The sequence below is a fragment of the Diabrotica undecimpunctata genome, chromosome 9 (assembly GCF_040954645.1).
Source record: "Diabrotica undecimpunctata isolate CICGRU chromosome 9, icDiaUnde3, whole genome shotgun sequence".
NCBI lineage: Eukaryota > Metazoa > Arthropoda > Insecta > Coleoptera > Chrysomelidae > Diabrotica > Diabrotica undecimpunctata.
Window position 1 is genome coordinate 128,087,173 of NC_092811.1, and position 18,934 is coordinate 128,106,106.

At 33.1% G+C, this 18,934-nt stretch overlaps 2 protein-coding genes and 1 long non-coding RNA gene across 18 annotated transcripts in view; 1 reads left to right on the forward strand and 2 right to left on the reverse strand.

The window, feature by feature from the left end:
• MRP (Multidrug-Resistance like Protein 1) overlaps nucleotides 1-6,145 on the forward strand; it is a 197,852-nt gene extending 191,707 nt beyond the window's left edge. For all 12 annotated transcript variants that reach the window (XM_072545236.1, XM_072545239.1, XM_072545240.1 and 9 more), the window contains one exon: nucleotides 1,277-6,145. In XM_072545236.1, the coding sequence (XP_072401337.1) occupies nucleotides 1,277-1,635 (359 nt within the window). In that variant the 3' untranslated portion in view covers nucleotides 1,636-6,145. The remainder of the gene's footprint in view (nucleotides 1-1,276) is intronic.
• Nucleotides 5,742-7,188, reverse strand: LOC140451439 (uncharacterized). The gene is made up of 2 exons (XR_011952046.1): nucleotides 6,580-7,188; nucleotides 5,742-6,532 (listed from the first exon to the last, which is right to left on the reverse strand). It is a non-coding gene; the product is annotated as an uncharacterized lncRNA (long non-coding RNA).
• A 728-nt stretch (nucleotides 7,189-7,916) lies between these two features.
• The window catches only part of Dscam1 (Down syndrome cell adhesion molecule 1), a 501,009-nt gene continuing 489,991 nt past the window's right edge, over nucleotides 7,917-18,934 (reverse strand). For all 5 annotated transcript variants that reach the window (XM_072545256.1, XM_072545254.1, XM_072545251.1 and 2 more), the window contains one exon: nucleotides 7,917-15,064. In XM_072545256.1, coding sequence (XP_072401357.1) covers nucleotides 14,998-15,064 — 67 coding nt within the window. In that variant the 3' untranslated portion in view covers nucleotides 7,917-14,997. The remainder of the gene's footprint in view (nucleotides 15,065-18,934) is intronic.

Genomic DNA, 18,934 nt, shown 5'->3' on the forward strand with positions numbered 1-18,934 from the left:
AGTAACTCAATTTGTTAGCTTACAGTGTCACTAATTATTATCCTCACATTCACCTATATCTTATTTTATTGTCGTAAAGTGATCTATTTGAGAATAATGTTCTCAACTTTTGTCAGTTGGCTTTCTACAATATCATTTGTAGTTCCCAAACTTAGTCTCCCCATGGATATCTTCAAGTTTGTCGATAATTTTTATCCCCTTTCGCTACAATTTGCATCCCTTACTTAGTTATTTCGTTTTCTCCTTTCCCCTTCGACTCTTTAGCAATGTGTATTCTTCTTCCAAAGCATCAACCATCTTGATATTACTATTTTATAATACAGTTTCTTATTATGGGGTACTTCCCACCTCGAAGAATTTTTTTACTTGCTGCGGATTATTTTACCTAGCACTTTTTTTACTCTTTGTACAAGGTTTGTCGAGTTTCTCTCCCTTAATTGGTGTGTTTTCTTTGGTCTTAGTGACATTCGAAGTAGCTTTCTGTGGAAGTTAAATATCTGACAATAAAACATTAAAAACTTTTATTTTCAACACGTCCACAACATTTATTTTAAATTATTATCACTACAGCTGTTTCGGCCAGAGAGCTTTTCTCAATTGATCTATTTTTGGTATGGGTTTACACTTTATAGTCTTTAACTAAATAAGTTGAGGAGGAGAGAACTGTTTGTCTCAAGTTGGTCATTCAGTATTATATCTGTATTTTTTAATTTGTTGATTTTCATTGATTCTAATAAAGATAGCTTCAGGCCTTTATTTTGAATGTGAAGAATTTGAAATTCGTCATTAAAAGAATGATTGTGGCCTAAAAGGTGAAATCTATTATTGAAAGCCCTTTTATGTTCTGCTATACGTTTGATAAAAGTTCTACCAGTTTGACCGATGTAAGTTTTTGGCAGTGGCCACATTTAAGTTTGTATACACCGCTTTTTGTTTTGGCTCTTGTTCTTAATATATTTGCCTAAGTTTAGTATCTTTAGGTGCTTAAATTTCTTTGTTTTTGTGCTTTTATCTGTGTTTGCGGCCGTTTTTTTTTTTATTTCGTACTCTTTTTCTTTTCTTTACATTTTCACCACCAGCTGCACGTTTGGTGGCTATTCTTTTGTTAGTTATCCGTCGCGAACAGAAATTTTCTTTTGCCGTTTCCAGCGGTACTTCCTCCCGTCTGTTTTTGTCGTTTGTTAGTAGCTTTATATATTTTCCGTTTTTGTAAGAAACTGTAAGTTTAGTAATTGCAGTTGTAGTTGTCCCATTATACTTTATTTAATTATTTCAGGACTACCGGCTGGTCTTAATCACGAAGTAACCGAAGGCGGCGAGAATCTTTCAGTCGGCCAAAGACAGTTAATTTGCCTCGCCAGGGCTCTACTACGAAAAACGAAAATTCTCATTTTGGACGAAGCCACAGCTGCAGTAGATTTAGAAACAGACGATCTCATTCAAAAGACAATCAGAACTGAGTTCAAAGAATGTACAGTACTTACCATTGCACACAGATTAAACACGATCATGGATTCAGATCGCGTCATCGTTCTAGATAAAGGCAGGATAGCAGAATTCGACAGTCCTACACATTTACTGGCCAATGAGAATTCGATATTTGCCAGCATGTCGCGGGATGCCGGTTTAGCTTAAAAACAATTTTTACAAAACAAAATAGAATGTCTTAACTTATCAATAATTAAGTTGCAAATGTTAACTTAATCGTGCTAGTTTTTTAATTACTCGTAGTCTAGGATCACTTTAATTGGCTAAAATGACAGGTGGCAGATCACTAAACGTCATATGTCGTCTGTCATCATTAATTTGTCATCAGTCATCTGTCGTCGGTCTTTTGTCATCTGGCATTGTCAAGTTTAAACTGCCTGCATCTAAAAGGTGTCACAATATTTTTAATGGTCCAAAAATATGGTTACTGACAGTACCAAAAGTAATATTCATTTTTGTTGTTAATTTAAGTTACAGTGGGTGAGCATGTTATCTAAATGGTTCGCCTAAATAGTTTTTTATAACTACTACTTTACTTTATAATTCGATGGATTTTAGTTCGCAGTGATAAGGTTCAAGACGTATATCAATCAATTATTTTTGTTTTACATTTCGTCAACTACATATAGGAAGTGAGGTGCTGGTCAAGATAACATTTCCATGGATTTAACTTTTAAATCCTTTGGGAATTATACTACTTCTGTAACGCTCGCTGTCAAAGATCTAAGCTCGTGCCAAATAATGCATCTATGTCTGTACAAACGAAAATCGTGCTCCGATCATTGGCAGATAGTATTGAAGAGGCTTCATAGTTCTAAAAATCTTTTTCTTTTCTTCTGATCATATTTTTATGGGTTTGTTCAATTTGCACGCCTTTAATTTGCGATAAAATAGGTTTGAGGTACAGATGGTCCCTTGAATATTAGAACTAACATATGAACCAGTATTTTATAACATCTGTCAACTTCTTTCTACAGTTTTATATGAACAAACGATATCAAAAAGTTTAATTTTTGCCTTCAGCTGTTTTTCCATCAGTATTTCGCACCCGTTTTTTACGCCTTGGAACCATGGGTGTTATTTGCCACCTAGTCCTCATCGACCTTTATCGAATTTTGTCTATTATCATAATATTCAAGAAATATTGGCTGTCCCCTCAAATATGGTTAGGTATTTCGCTGCTCTTCAACGTTCAGTATCTCTCAGTGGATATCAACTCTTCCTAGAAACTCTTCTCAATATGGTCGACTTATAGATCGCATTTCGATCGGTTCTACACGATTTAACAATCTTATTTTAAGCGACCAGATTCCACTAGTCAACCATAAGCATTTCTAGCCATACTTAACTCGTTCTTCTTCTTGGCAGCCCCATTTATTGTTTAAGCTTCCGGAGATAACATGTTTTAATTGTACATAGAAAATGACACGGGTCTCAGAGACCGACATGCCAAAATTGTGGCATGTATGTATTTTTAAAATAACATTTACCAGTATTTTGAAAAAAGGAAAAACAAAAAATACATTTTTTCTGAATACTAGAATTAACATGTTAATATAAAATTATCTAAAATTTGCAAAGTCCTAGGAAGTAACATGGAATTGTTCTTGTTGAAATTTTTTAATATTTTCCACCCATTCTGTACAAATGTACCCGGTTATTGGTGTTCATTTCGGTCAAGAACTCCAGACATATGAATGTTTTACATTTATGGCAGCTGAATCTTGTTTTCTTGTTTTTGTTTGATGAACAGTAAAAACATCCACCAAATGTATAATGCCTTGGAGCTTGCCCATTGTCGGAAATATTATAAATCTCATTTATTCTCAATTTTGTTGTTCTCGGAACTCTTGGAAAAGTTCGACAGTTTTTCACGTGACTTTCAAGGAGTCGATTTCCAAGATTTTCTATAAAAACATCCTTCTTGGCATAACTTTCTGTATATTATGTAGAACCGACTTGAATTTGTTACACTCCAATATCAGTAACACAAAATCTAACACCGGTCTCTCAGATCAAAAGCAATGATAACTCAAAAAGAGTAAATATTATGTCGCTGTCTATGCGATACCTAAGAGGTACCTTGAAGATATCAGGAACAATAAGCTTGCCGGTGTGCAAGCGAGCGCGAGCTCTTAAAATATAGCCGATATTTATCATCAACGGTCTCACAGACCGCCTGCGTCTCTGTGTTTTGGAGCAAACAATTTTACCATTGGGCTCTAACAATTTGATCACGCCATGTATACATTTAAAAGCGCTGTTGCGCTAATTTTGTTTGTACAAATGTTTTCAAATTGAGCATTATTAGAAAGAAACTTTAATTCCGGACGGATTGAACGGACGCCGGACGGCTCTAACAATTTGATCATTATCTGTAAATACATTGTCGCCTGTAAATCTGTCGTTGCCATTTATAAAAAATTTAGTAAAGTCTCATAAAAAAATTTAAATTTTGTTTTGATAAATTTGATCAAATTGCTCATTATTGAAAGAGTTTTTAATCAGAAAATAATGTTGTATGTCAATTGAAGTGGTACTAGACTATATTATGGCCAAACCCAGTGATATATCGCCAAATTAATCTGACTATCTAGTTATTTGTAAAAAATGTTGTTCTATATTTTTGCTTGACGTTTTTATAAATAGTATACGTAGTAAACAATAAATAATCTTGTCATTGGACTCATTTACAATAAAAAAATAGCGCGATTTGATTATACAATTTACTATCGGGAAAAAGTTGTACAAAAAACTCCCGATAGATTTTCAAGAACATTTTTGGTAATGTTCTATAGTTTTTTTTTATATTTTATAGACTTAATATTTTTTACTATTAAATTTAAGCCTTGAAAGAATCAAGAAACAACTTAATGTGATGTTACGAATTATTTCTATAGAATATGTAAATGGTAAGTTACTTAATTGTAAAGGAAATACTTAAATACATTTGTTTTCAAGATCAGGAGTTTTGCTATGAGCTTTTTAAAATATTGATACGGGGTTGTCGTAAGTTTTTACGAGGTGTTTTAATCCCTGAAGATGTATACGTCGTTGGTTGTCGGGTTAATTCGATAAAGAGTATCTTATTCTAGATATTTTTGGATATATACTTTACTTGAACTACTCACTTCATTTTTTCATTTGTATTGTTTTGTTGTCGCTATATTAACTGCTTATTCCATCTGTCATCATGTCGTCTCCATTATCAGTTTTACCACTTATTCTCTTACGCCTAAGAATTTTCTATTACGTTCCTTCAAGCGTAACGTTGAAGACATTTTGTCGTCCTGACTTTACCTCCATGTCGTATTCGAACTGGTTCTGTTACTCTAATTGAGGCATTTCTATAAAATCATCATTCTGTTTGTCTTTATCCTTTATACGACCTTTACGACATGGAAAATTTATTGTTTTGTAAATCCCTGTTTATTCTACGTGTAGAACACCAAATAGGCGTTCAAACCCAATTTGAAAAATTAAAATCGGTCAAGTATATGAGGTTGGGGAATTTTTTAAAGGGACTATAAAAGACATCCCTTTTCGGTGTAATATTATACCGCTCTAACTTTTCTGTATGTGTCTCTATATATTTGTCCATTAATCTTTAATACCTCAATAAATATACCTGTACTATGTAATTTTTTAGGTTAAGTTTCTTTCCACATTTTTCTTCTGTCTACTCTCTTTAAATACCTTCCTTATTTTAGTGACTGTATATAAACTGTGCTATGTACGAATATATATATATAATCAAGGTTCTTGAACTGATAAGTGGAGCATAGAGCTTCAGTGAAAACGCGCCTATTTTGCGCTAAGGCCTTCACCTCATTCCCAGACTTTCCTTGACCTCTTATCTCGTTTATGATAGATCTTCTCCAAGTTTGTACTGGGCGACCTCCTTTTCTTCTACCTTGGGGATTTCACTCTAGGGCAATCTTTGCAATACTGGAATTATTTTTTCTAAGTGTGTGACCGATCCAACCCCACTTTCTTTACTTTATTTGATGTTCTACTCTGATGTTCTCTTGTGTCGGAGTCTAGTTTGGAGAGAACATAGTCTACTGCTATGTTAAAAAGAAACGGAGACAGCACGCATCGCTGTCTGACTCCATTAAGTATATCAAATTCGTCGCTGTTGACTCCATTGTGTGTCACGCTGCATTTCGCCTCAGTGTACAATGACTTTATAATGGAATTATTTTATGCGGAATGTTTCTTAGCTCTAAAACGCTGCTACCTTATTGTGTACAAAATGCTTATTGTTGGGGAATGAACAAATTATAAAAATAACTTGAATAAATCACTAAAGGAACACAATCAGTAAAAGCTTGTGACACCTCTCGTATATCTACGACAAACTTAAAAATAAACTTAACATACCTACTTAAGTACTTTTTCGTACATACATATTTATTTTTATTTTGTACTTATTATAAATGGTGAGAAAAAAATATTTAGTCTGTACATTGATTCGTTTTATATTCTTTGGCATCTTGAAAATGAATTTACAATATTTGTAAAAGATTTGCAAACATCAGTATTCTTGCCAATTTGTTTGTAAATAGAAGATGTTTTCACTTTATAATTGTAAAGATTTAAACTACTTTTTATACACTATAAGAGTTGTCGTTTGTTTAATAAACTTTCAAATCAGTTCAGTGTCTTTTAATGTGATAGGTAAAGGGCCAAAAAATAGATCGCTACTTAAGGTAAGTATTGCACACTTAGATTTCATCAGTAGGAGGACTGAAAGAAGGTGCTTCATGCGTATCTCCCTCTCTCTATAGTTATATCCCTCCTTGTGGAGTATTGAGCGTTTATGTGTTTCTTGGCCAAAAGTGTAAGATTGCTGACTGGCCGGGTTAAGTTTCAAACTCATCAGCGTCAAGGCAATGAAAATGATTAATTATGCCACCTTTTGAAAGAAATTTACAATACATCACCCCGCGTCTATGTCGTTTGTAGGTAATATCACGTCGGTTTCCCATTCTGCCCCGGTACCCCCTTCCACTCCGGGTTTCCCTACTTGTGAAAATAGCACCTAAAGCATAGAATAATCGAACACACATGTGTTCGGTTGTTCTCTGCCTAAAGTGTGTATTTCAATTTTTACTAGATTCTATCAATAACTTTTCTTTAGGATCATTTTGTTGACCGCCATCTAGTAATAATAATTAAACTATAAATAAGGAATCTCTTTTTTGTTTTGTATTTTTTATTTATTCTTCCTTTTATCTGTCGTAGCTTACAGATAGTATGCTTTGTCCAGACTATTTTACTGTCATTCAAGTAAATTTGAAGGGCTTTCTTTTTGGTTCTTTTACATACTTTTTAATAAATCTTCGTCATTGGCTTATCTATAAAATAAGCAATTATGTGATGGACTCTATAAAAGACTGACTGTCATTGTCCAATTTTCCCGTACATAAACACGCCAGATATGTACCACTCTGTGGAAGAGTACTCAACTTAGGGTGTTGGTAAGACTATAGTACAAAGCTAGCAGTCATCTATTGGGTTGAAGTATATGTAGTGTTTCTGTATGTTTTATAAATATCATCAGGGGATTACTGTTGCCTTAAAGGCTATAAAAAGGTCCTTCTTCAACTACAACATACATCTTTACTTTCTTTAATTTATTGTATGAAATTTGTATAAAACTTTATATATATATTTAGCAAAATAAATTGTTTTATTATAAAACGTTTTTTATTTTCCACAAAATCAGACCAGACCTATTAGAACCTTATGTACCTTTAAAATTACTGAAAATATGCCCAAATCTAGGCAAAACAAAACAGAAGATATATACCCTCTAAGGTAATATTTATCAAACTAAATTTAATTCAGATTTTGTCTAAAAGATGGCACCACTTCAGTACCGCCAACGGTATCTTGTAAAATATTACTTAGGGTCAGATATCCGAGGAAAAAATCAAATAAACTACCTGAAGCAAATCTTGTAAGAAAGAAAGAGTGTTTGGAGAGGTAGGAAATTTTCTCTTAAAGTACCGTTTGATCAGATATAGTAAATATGAAAATAGTGGATCTCACTTTTCTCCATAATCCTTGGATGTTGTTTGCATATTTAGTGCCTGTTTTAAGATGGATAAAATGTTTTGATACTAGTGTAGTAAAATGGAACGATGTCTGCAAAGATGAAATTTATATCAATGTATTCTGTTTCACTTCATGGTACAATGAGTATGGTTTCATTTAGTGAACTGATTTGACAGGCTGTCAAAAGCGCCTCTACAATACAATCATTTTAGAAACTCATAATGGTCGTGTCTACGCAACCAAAACACAGAGGTTGGAACATTAAGAAAAAAGTTAAGAATTATTAGTTTTTATATAAATTTAGACCTGTTTAGATGCTTCATGATGACATTGCCGACAAAGAAAAATAAATAAAACACCTGCAATTAGTTATAATTATGTATATTTAACCAAAACTTTGGTATACAAGCATTTAGAAATTAAGAGTGTAAAAATGGCAAACTTGTATAAAACACACTCAAAATCTTCTTAACGCTACAATCCAAATGAAATTAATAATAATAATATAAAGTTTAAATGGGAAAATTGTATACAAAAGATTAGTATATATTGATTATACCGAAATCAATAAGAGCATAGAGTATTATTATAAGTTATCTTAAATTGGTATTTTTTGGTTATGGTTCGACGATCTACATTAGAAATTATATACTACTTTGATTAATTTAAATAAACTTGCTATATTTTCTTTTTGAATTATAATAACTAGCTGTAACATCAGAAACATGTTATTTACCACTATTTCGCACATATCACATCCTCCCCTTTTGATAGCAGACGACAAATGCGCAGTCTGCTTTTACCTGTGTGCCTAACATCTACATAGATGAAAAATTGTTTCAACAAATAAGTAAAACAGTTTCTAAGGCAATACGCCATAATAGACATTGATACAAACGTGGTAAAGAGCTGTTTTAGACCACGATTGGTCTCTTAATCTCAAAAATAATTATCTGACATAGATTTTCGATCCATTACCAATATTTTATCACTTACATCTAGTGGATATATAGCACACTTACAATACACTTACGAAATGGCATTTTAAACCATTATTAATGCATTATCACAAAAAGAAACTATTATTTGCCACTTTTTTACGAAGGAGTTAGTAAACTAATCGAACTGGTTGACTAGGTTGGATAAAAAATGACAAATAACTAAAATGTACAGCAGATCTATGTTAGCTAAATTTGCAAACTATGTAGGAACTTGAAATATAGATTACAAAAAAGTGGATTCGTAAATTACTAAATAGGATCATCGCGGTAGTCTAAAGGCTAGTAAATTTCAAGTACACAAACACTTCTTTAGTGTTTCACTATTCTGAACGGTCTGTATCGTACCTACAGAAAACAATCTAAGAGAAAAATAATCAAAGATACTCGAAACTAACGAGCCCTCTACTATAATAATTAACAGGTATAAAATTTGTTATAAATAAGCAAGTATAAACGTTATAGTGGTCCTGTAAATAAAAACTCGAGTCCAAAATGCCATGAGACTGGTAAAACTGTTTAGATTACGACTAAATCTACTGATACCTTATATTTACTGAATGAAATACAAGCATTTGGATAGTTATATTTGAGTCCTTACTCATTTGTGTGTGTATCAGCTCAATTATACTGCGCAACCATACAGAAAGAAAGAAAAGTGTCACCCATGTACACCCAAAGCGGTAAAGAATAAAATGGCCCCTTTTATAAAAAACAATTGTGAGATTTGTTAGTTCAACGCGCAAATCAATCGGACTTACGTCATCATTAAGGTGACAGTTGATGAGTGAGTGGGTAGGTATTAAATGACAACTGAAAAGTGACAAATGACTTCAATAAAAACTTATGTAATGCTTGGGACAGAGTAAAATAAGGACTTAATAAGTAATGACCTAATTAATAGCAACAAAAACTCACTGAATCTTTGATACATTAACTGGTAGAGTGAGGATTGGACTATGATTATGCATAAAATGTTTTTCAGACAATATTTCCACCTTTTTCGTCTTTCTGTACTACAGTTTATATGAGTTAAAGATCATTTAATACAGATGTTTACATATGAGTAAAGACCGCATATTTTGAGTCGATAATAAGGTTAATTTAGTTTTTAAATGATAATATCTGCTATCTCTTTTTATATAACTCTTGAGTACCTATATCGAACAACTACTACTTTACATGCATTAATTAATTAAACACATTGATATATTCGTAAATTTTGCAAATTAAATCCTCTTAACTTTGATTTATCTAAGGAAAAAATAACACAAAATGGATTTTAGACAGTTGCGCAGGTTTATGAAGATACACTTTGATTGGTTCTTGTAAAAGGCGAATAATGTGGTTGAGACAGTACTAATGGACACAAACTAGGGTTTTAGCATGAGTTTTGTATCAGTATAAGGCGAATCCCAGAAGTTACTTGCTCATATTACCTGCAAATATCTGTCTAGGTAGAATTAATTGAGAAATATAGCTTGGATTGAATATTGTATCTGTATATTTTTCGTTCTTGTTGAGAGAACTGTTCTTCTTTTTGAATATAGTGAACAATTTAGTTCTTATTGCTGAGCTCTTATATAAGCAATTAAGGTTGAAAGTGTCTTAAATGGAATCGAAATCTTTGAAGGTTTAAAAGACCAGTCAGCCAATTTGTCAGCCAATAGAATAAGAATCTTCTGAGACTTTTTGAACGTTCTGATAAGAAATATCTAGATAAATGTGTTTTATCTAAATTAATTTTAGTCAATGTTTATCGAACTGTGTAAAATCCACTTTGCAGATGGAAGAAATCTGACAGTTCATACAATATCAATGCAAAGAACGATAAAAATAGCTATATGGACTGGAAAATGGAAACTGTCGATTTGGCTCCCATCTTAGCTCTATATAATTTTTGCCACAGCATATTTGTATAATTACAAGATGGCGACGCACAACCTTTTAACATTTATGATGAATAACTACAAGAAAAATTGAAACGACTACGTTAGATAAAAGTGTTACTCCACAAAAATACAACGCTATATCTTAAAATAAATTTTTAAATCGCTCTTTCCAGGCAGTTAATGCGTTTAGTTGAGATGAAGTTGAAACACCATTAGGAAAGGTACCGAGTAAAACTTACATCTGTTTTGTGCAGTGATCAACGTTTCCTGTAGTATAAAATAACTAAATCATATCGCCAACTCTGCTACAAACTATTCAAAGAACAAAAAACAACTTATAAGCAAAAACCTAACGATAAGCTAATCATAAAAAAGCCTACAGTATGATTTGACCCTGCGCAATTTGCTAGAAAGTAAATAAGTGATTTGGGGATTCGAAAATATGAGTTTTAATAAAATAACACAACTGGTAGATCATTATTTTCAAACATATTCAATAATTACTATAGTAGATACAGGTTTTGAAATAAAAAAGACTTTTACAAAATAATAGAAGAATTAAATGAAAGGAATAAGTGAAAGAAGAAAATGACGATTGGATAAAACAGTCCCGCCTTCATATGCTTTGTGGATTTAAGAAAAGCGTTCAACAAAGACTTAGCGACGAAACAAGGCCACTTAAAGAAAAAATTGTATACTAAAAAATGAAAAAGATTATAGGAAAACTTAACTGCTTGATTTAGTAAATCTGATTAGTTACACATTGGTGCCCAACGTGGGGCTCCAAAATAAAAACTGACGGAAAAACAAGTGAATACATACTAACAGATACAAGAATACGACAAGGTAACAGTTTAAATTCATTGCTACTCAATTCGGTAATGAACAAAATAATAGAGAGAGGATTGAATGGGTAAAAAATAGAAAGCAGAAGCTTCTACGGAGTTGATGCGATACTAATGGCAAATGGTAGAGATAAGATACAGATACTACATATTAATTCAATCAGATAGAGAATACGTTAACATTAACAGCTAAAATGAAATGACGTATCCAAGGAACCAACAGGATGCAAACTAGAGATTAAAGTTGCAAAGATTGCAAAGTTAAAATCACAAACCAGGTAGGTTTGTAATTTTGATATTTAGGAGCGCATTCACTGACTTTTACTGAGGAAGAGCCATTCAAATAAAGAAAGAAACAACTGTTACAGGTACTTTAACATAATATTAAGTCATAATATGAAGAACGAAACATCTGGCATTGAAAACAAAGCAGCAAACGAGAGCTGATACAAAGAAAAAGATACATTGCGATATTCAGGACATAGTACCATGGGCGGAAAAACGGTGAAAGAACTGGAACCAAGATATAGCGAAAATTGAGAATAAAAGAATAGTTCCTATTTTAAGAGAAGGTGAGGTAGTTGATCATAAGAATCGCAAATATTGTTTAACATGATCCAGTCAACATAGACGTGGACCTAGCAAAAGAAGAAGGAGAAGAAAGCCCCAGGTGAAGACATATGGAGAAATGTATTAAGGAAGCCTCAATTATGATGGAAAATTTACGTGTACATAATAATATAAACTATATTTGAACATGGCTCTTCACGTAGCAATAAAAAAATTGAGGATAACTTTGTAACACGAGGCATCTTTTGCTAATATAAAGATGTTCAGGGAAATTAAGATGAACTTATACGAGACTTTGATAATATCAGCTTTCATCATCATCTTCGCTACTGCAACCTGGTGAAGACAAACGCAGATGGGCCCCCTCCGAATTTATGAAAGAAAAAATACATCGAAAGATGTAGAGACTGGTGAGCTGATGGTGAAGTGAGTTTGTGAAGTCGTTAAGTTAGCTGTGAATTGTATAATGTTACCGGGGAGAACACAGGGAAAAATTTTGTACGAAATAATGAAATAGGTAAAAAGGAGAAGTAACCAAGGAATCGATAGCTGCAAAACTTAAAGAAAGAAAAAACTGGAGATGAATTGAGGAAGAGACCAAGCATTCAGGATGTATGTGTGTATATACCATAACCTACTTACCCACGTCAACTATGCAAAATTGGTCAGGGGACCCCTCTCGATTTGGCTTAAATTTTACAGGCGTATGATATACCATAAAAAAATATTGATGTACCAAATTTCAACTTTTTAGGTTCATAATGGAGATCTATATAGGTAATTCCAAGAAAATATTTTTGACCGTATTTTATCACTTTTTCTTGCATAGTGGGTCTAGATGCTCAAAAAATATCCAAAAATACGTTTTCGATGTAAAATTTTCCGCTGAACATGATCCCGGTGTTAAAATTAGCCTAACTGTAATAGCCAAACTGGGAGCAAAGCAAATAGGACCTCGGTGCAAATAAGACAATAAAAATATAATATTTTTGGTAATTTTTAAGGTATGACAACAAAAAATGAACAGGATATAATTATATCTAAAAGTATTAATAGAAGTAATGGAGGTGTAATGTATTCGAGCTAGTAAATACATCAGTAGCGCACCTAGAATTTTCCTCTGGGGGGGGTTTGGTTGGTCACCAAATTTTTTTTATGGTGTTACCTCCATTTTGAGTCCTTAAAATGTGTAAGTACTAGTGTCGGAATAGGGTCCTGGGGGGGGGGGTTTAACCCCCCAAAACCCCCCCTCGGTGCGCCACTGGAATAGATTAATGGTGGGATATGGAGTACCTTCAATGTTTCCATTCCAAAAACAAGCAATGTCACAGTTAAACTGCCAACTCAAAAGGCATATAATAGAGGCCAAAAAAGAAAATTTGACCACACTGCTTCAATGAGTGGAGAAAACGTTCAAACCATTTTATGAATATATTATTTAAACATTATCAACTAAGAAAAAATCCAAGGAAGTCACAAAATAACCTGTATGATATTAAAATTGTTTAGTAATAAATATTTTTGTTTTGAAAGTTGACATTTCATTACTGAAACAAACCAAGTCTATTTTAAAAATGTTTATTTAAAGAGTTTATAACGATTTAGAATGCTTTTGAGTGTGATAAATTCTTACATTAGGGGTAATCTATTAACTACAAACTTCAATTTTAGTGAAAAAGTTCAGATAAACTCTCAAAACTTTTTTTTCGATTATTGATTGCGATTCAATTATTGATTTAAAATTATTTGTGAATAGGAAAATTTTAAATAACGTAGATACTCAACGGCTTACTGTGGGGAATCCAAATCTGTTTTCAGAATGGGATTTGGGATGACAAAATAATGAAAATTTACAGAAAACTGTCAAAAAGGCGTACAATTTCGGAAAAATTGGGAATTTGGCCATTTAAGTGAATGTAATACCATTTCATTCTCTGCAACAACTCTGCTTAACAACTTTTGAGATATGATTTGTTTAAGATAAAGAGGATTTTTCAAATTTTCCGAATTTTCCTTGATAGTTAGGCTAATTTTAACACCGATATCATATTTAGCGAACAATTTTACATTGAAAACGTATTTTCAGATATTTTTTAAAACATCTGGAGCCTGCTATGCAAGAAAAAGTCGTAACATAAGGGGGAAAAAATTCTTGGAAAAAATTGAATTACCCATATAGACTGCTATTTTAAACCTAGAAGGTTGAAATTGCGTAAATAACCATATTTTATAGTATAGAGTAAGCCTGTAAACTTTTAGGCCAAACAGGGAGGCCTAACCAACTTTGTTGACGGGGAATTATCCCCGTAGAATATATTAATTTGTAAAATTGCTGTTATTCATTAATTTACTCTGTGAAATAGTATATTTCTACAAATAATGTATTTCTCCTCCTAAAACCTCTTACTTACCGTCTAGCAAGCCCGCTTTCATGATTGATTTGTGATGATTCAGCATTTTCGAATTTTGGCACCACCTGTAGACCGAAAAAATAAACGTCCATCCTTTCACAAACCACAAAATATCACATGACACATTGAGCCACTCTGTACAAAAATGAGATTCTTTCAATCACCAAAATATTGGCAAAATGTGTACGTATTCGTATTAGCGGCTCCATCGGCCCTAACGCAACTTAATAATAACATTTGGTACAAAATAATTGAAACGTCCAGCTGAAGTAACAAGCGTCCAATTTTTTTATACGGGGTGGAATTGATTTAAGATATTTTTTCTTTGAAAATGTAAATTTTTCTCAAAACAATACTACAACAAATGGAGATCATTAGTTAATTCCACGTGCTTTTTTCTAGCATGTCCCGTACCAAAAATCGTCGTGTTACTTCCACGTCAATCTACAATATGATCAATTTAATAAAAAAAAGTCTGCAATAAATACTCACAATGACAATCAACTAAAAAACACTCGACATTTGTGCTTATTATGGAAATCATGAACAATCAGTCTCGAAATTTTTTCCGTGAGTATTTCTTGCCGAAAAAATCAATAAGTCATTAGTAATATCCTTTTGTCGCTACGGGAAAAAAGTAGTAATAAATTATTTCGGTTATCTGAACAGCAAAATTGAACGAAAGATGATCTTCAATAATGAATTAGTCGACGATTTCCTTTTTTACAGGTTACACTGCCATAGTATCGTAGGCTGAGAGTCCCCCGTTGGCGGTGCAGGTTTGCCCTGTTTCGTTTCTAAAACATTCAAAGTCAGAAGTTTTAATAGAAGGATAAAAGATTTTTTGGAATGGAAAAATAAAATATCACAACAATAGACTGCTTTTTTTAGTATATATACAAAAATTACATACAGATGATTATACCATGCGGTCCATATATATGGAATAAATTCATTTTTGGCGTTATTATGTACTATCTAAAAAAATTTCACCCCCTTTGAATTATAAGCACCCCCTCGAAAATTTTAAATAACAAAGGGGTCGTGTGACACCTTATTAAAAAGGAATTTTAGTCCTCTGTTCAGAAATATAAATTTTTTTAAGTTTGGTGCAATCATAACTGAGAAAATTGATTTTTAAGATGTAAAATTTTGATAATGTCTCTATCACAAAACTTTAGGTTGAATGAAGATAATAATGTCACATAATATTTAGAATGTATTTTTCAATGTAATTTTCAATTAAATTAAATGTTCAAAATAACCACCATTCAGTTCTTGACAATAGCCGAGGCGATTTTGGAATTATCACACAACATTTTGTACGACCTCGGGGGTTATTTTGTTAATTTCTTCCGTTATCCCAACTTTTAAATCAGCGATACTGTTTCGTCTATTAAAATATACTTTAGATTTTAAATAACCCCATAAGAAGTAATCGAGAGGAGTCAAATCGGGGATCTAGAAGGCCATTCGATCGTTCCACGTCTTCCAATCCACCTATTGGGAAAAACCTCGTTTAAATAAGTTCTAACTATACGTGCAAAATGCGGAACAGCTCTGTGTTGTTGGTATTAAATAAATTGATCTATCTCATTTGGATGATTGACATCAGGAAAAAATCTTCGTAATGTAGGCACTAAAAAGTTAATCAAAAAATCTAGATAAACCTCACCATCAACTGTGCCCTCAAAAAAATAAGGACCAATAATTTTATTGTTAATGATACCAGCCCCAGTGAGGATTTTCTCTGAGTTTGTTAACCGTTCCGTTTAAATGAAACGTTGCTTCATCAGAAAAAACTATTTTGTTTATGAACTGCAAATCTGCGTTCGTTCTGCCCATCATCATTTCACAGAATTCTTGCCTTTTATCGGGATCATCTTCATTTAACTCCTGAACCAACTGAACTTTGTAAGGGTGGTATTTTTCTTTATGCAAAACTCTCAAAATAAATGATTTACTTACATCATTGACGGCGGCCAGTTTTCGAGTTGTCTTATGAGGATTTTCCTCAATCTCTAGAAGTATATCTAACTTTTCTTCATCAGTAAATTTAACATTTCTACCTGGTTTTTCAATATTTTTTACATGTCCAGTATAACGAAACTATTTTCAATTTTTCTAACTGTAGACTGCGAAACTTATTGACATGGGTATTTATTATTAAACATTTCACAAACCTCCTTTTGAGTAACGTGTTAAACTATTTGTTCGGGCTGTTAGGCCGTTGTCTTACGAGATTAGTTCTCGACGTTTCGCCAAAACTAGGGGTTGGCATCTTCTGGAGATGTTACTGCTTCGCTTGTCCTGAAACTGACAGTTTCAGGCCAGCTTCAGGACAAGCGAAGCAGTAACATCTCCAGAAGATGCCCCTAGTGTTGGCGGAACGTTGAGAACTAATCTCGTAAGACAACGGCCTAACAGCCCGAACAAACAGTTTAACAAGTTAGACGATGGCCGTGAATTTATGTGATTTTGACTAATATTTTATTATTTTCAAAGTTTTTTCCTTAATGTTTAGCAGAACAGATACGAAAATACCTGATTATTTCTAAAGTATATTTTAATAGACCAGGCAATACTGCTGATTTAAAAGTTTGGATAACGTAAGAAACTAACAAAATAACCCCCGAGGTCATACAAAATGTTGTACGAGAATTCCAAAATCGCCTCGGTTATTGTCAAGAAGTGAATAAAGTTGAACATTTAATTTAATTGTAAAAATAAATTTTCTCAGATATGATTGCACAAACTCAAAAAAACTTTATATTGCTGAACAGAAGACTAAAATCCCTTTCTAACAAGGTGCCACACGACCCCCTTTGTTATTTAAAATTTTCGAGGGGTGGTTATAATTCAAAGGAGGTGTTGGAAGGGGATAATATTTTCATACTGTATATTGTCAATTTAAGAATAAAAATCGACCTGTTTCAGGTTTTTTTCAGATAGTACATAATAACGCTAAAAATGAATTTATTGCATACATATGGACCGCATGGTATATAGACCTAAGAAATTAGCAAATAAAAAGCATTTTTCGTGACACTCTTTGATACAGGTATCTAACAAATGTTTTTGAGAAATTTGATGATAACAATATGTAATAAATAAAATATGCAAAAGATTAAACGTCATTTTTTTACTTATAAACAATATATAAACAATTTAAGATCGCTTTTCTTCTTATAGTACCGTGCGTGCACCTATAGTGCGTTGGTGAATTATCTTAAGGTCAGACGTCTGTCTTTTGCGGCATGCAATTGTTATTTATGCCTGTCCAGTTCTTGATGTTCCGTAGCCACGACATTTTTTCCGACCTACTCCTCTCTTGCCTTTAATATTTCCCTGGATGATTAGTTGAGGAATTGCGTATTTTTTTTCCTCTCAGAATATGGCCGAGGTATCCAATTTTTCATACCTTGATCAAATTGAGTAGTTCTCTTTCAGTATTTGCCTTTCTTAAGACTTCCTCGTTTCTCACCCTATCTGTCCATGGTATACGGAACATTCTTCGCAACGTCCACATTTCGAAGGCCTCCAATTTATTGATGGAAGGTACTCTTAACGTCCATGTTTCCATGCCATATAACAATATGAACCGTACATATCATTTAACCATCCTGTAGCGGAGATTGAAGGAATGATTGCGGTTACATAGTAGCGGTTTACATTTCATAAAAGCTTGTCTTGTTTGTTCGGTACGGCATTTTATTTCTCGTTGAGGATCCCATTGGTCATTCATCATCATTCCCAAGTATTTAAATGTTTTCACTTGATCGATTTAAGCATTATCTACTTGCAGTTGTATTCTTAAAAGTGCGTTTTTTCTTATTGCCATGCATTTAGTTTTTCCAGCATTTATCTTCAAGTCATATATTTTTCCTACGGTGTTTATTTTATTTAACATCAACTGCATATCATGTTCGTTGTCTGTTATTATCGCGGTGTCGTCGGCGTAACGAATGTTATTTATCGGGAACCCGTTTACCTTTATTCCACACTCACAGCCTTCCAGTACCTCTGCAAAAATGTTCTCCACATAGAGATTGAAGAGCATACGAGACAAAATACACCCCTGTCACACCCCTCTTAAAATTTCAAATTCTTCTGTGTTGGTCGATTTGTTCAGTCTCACTCGTGCTTTTTGATTCCAATCAAAAGATTCTGAATAACTCTTATATCTTTCTCGTCAATGTTAGCGTGGTGTAGCATTTTTATCATTGCGTCATGTTTTTCGGTGTCAAACGCTTTTTCATATTCGAGGAATGTTATGACTATATCATTTCGTTGATTCATGCAGTTTTGTACAAGCGTATTCAAGCAGAAAGCTGCTTCACGTGTACGCAGTCCGCTCTTGAAACCAAATTGTGTCTCACCGCTTAGATCTTCCAGCTTTCTGAACATTCTTGTGTAAAGGATGCGAAGAAACACCTTAAGCAAATGGCTCATTAAACTTATAAGTCTGTGGTCTTTGCATTATGTCGTTCTTTGTGATTTAGTGATCATTATAAAGGTTGAATAAAGCCAATTCGTTGGAATGTGGCCGGTGTTATATATGACATTCAAAATTGTTACCAGCATGTCGATGTTATCATCTTCCAACAGTTTTATGGCTTCCGTAGTAATTCCATCCGGTTCAGGGGCCTTGCCTAGTTTTGCTACTT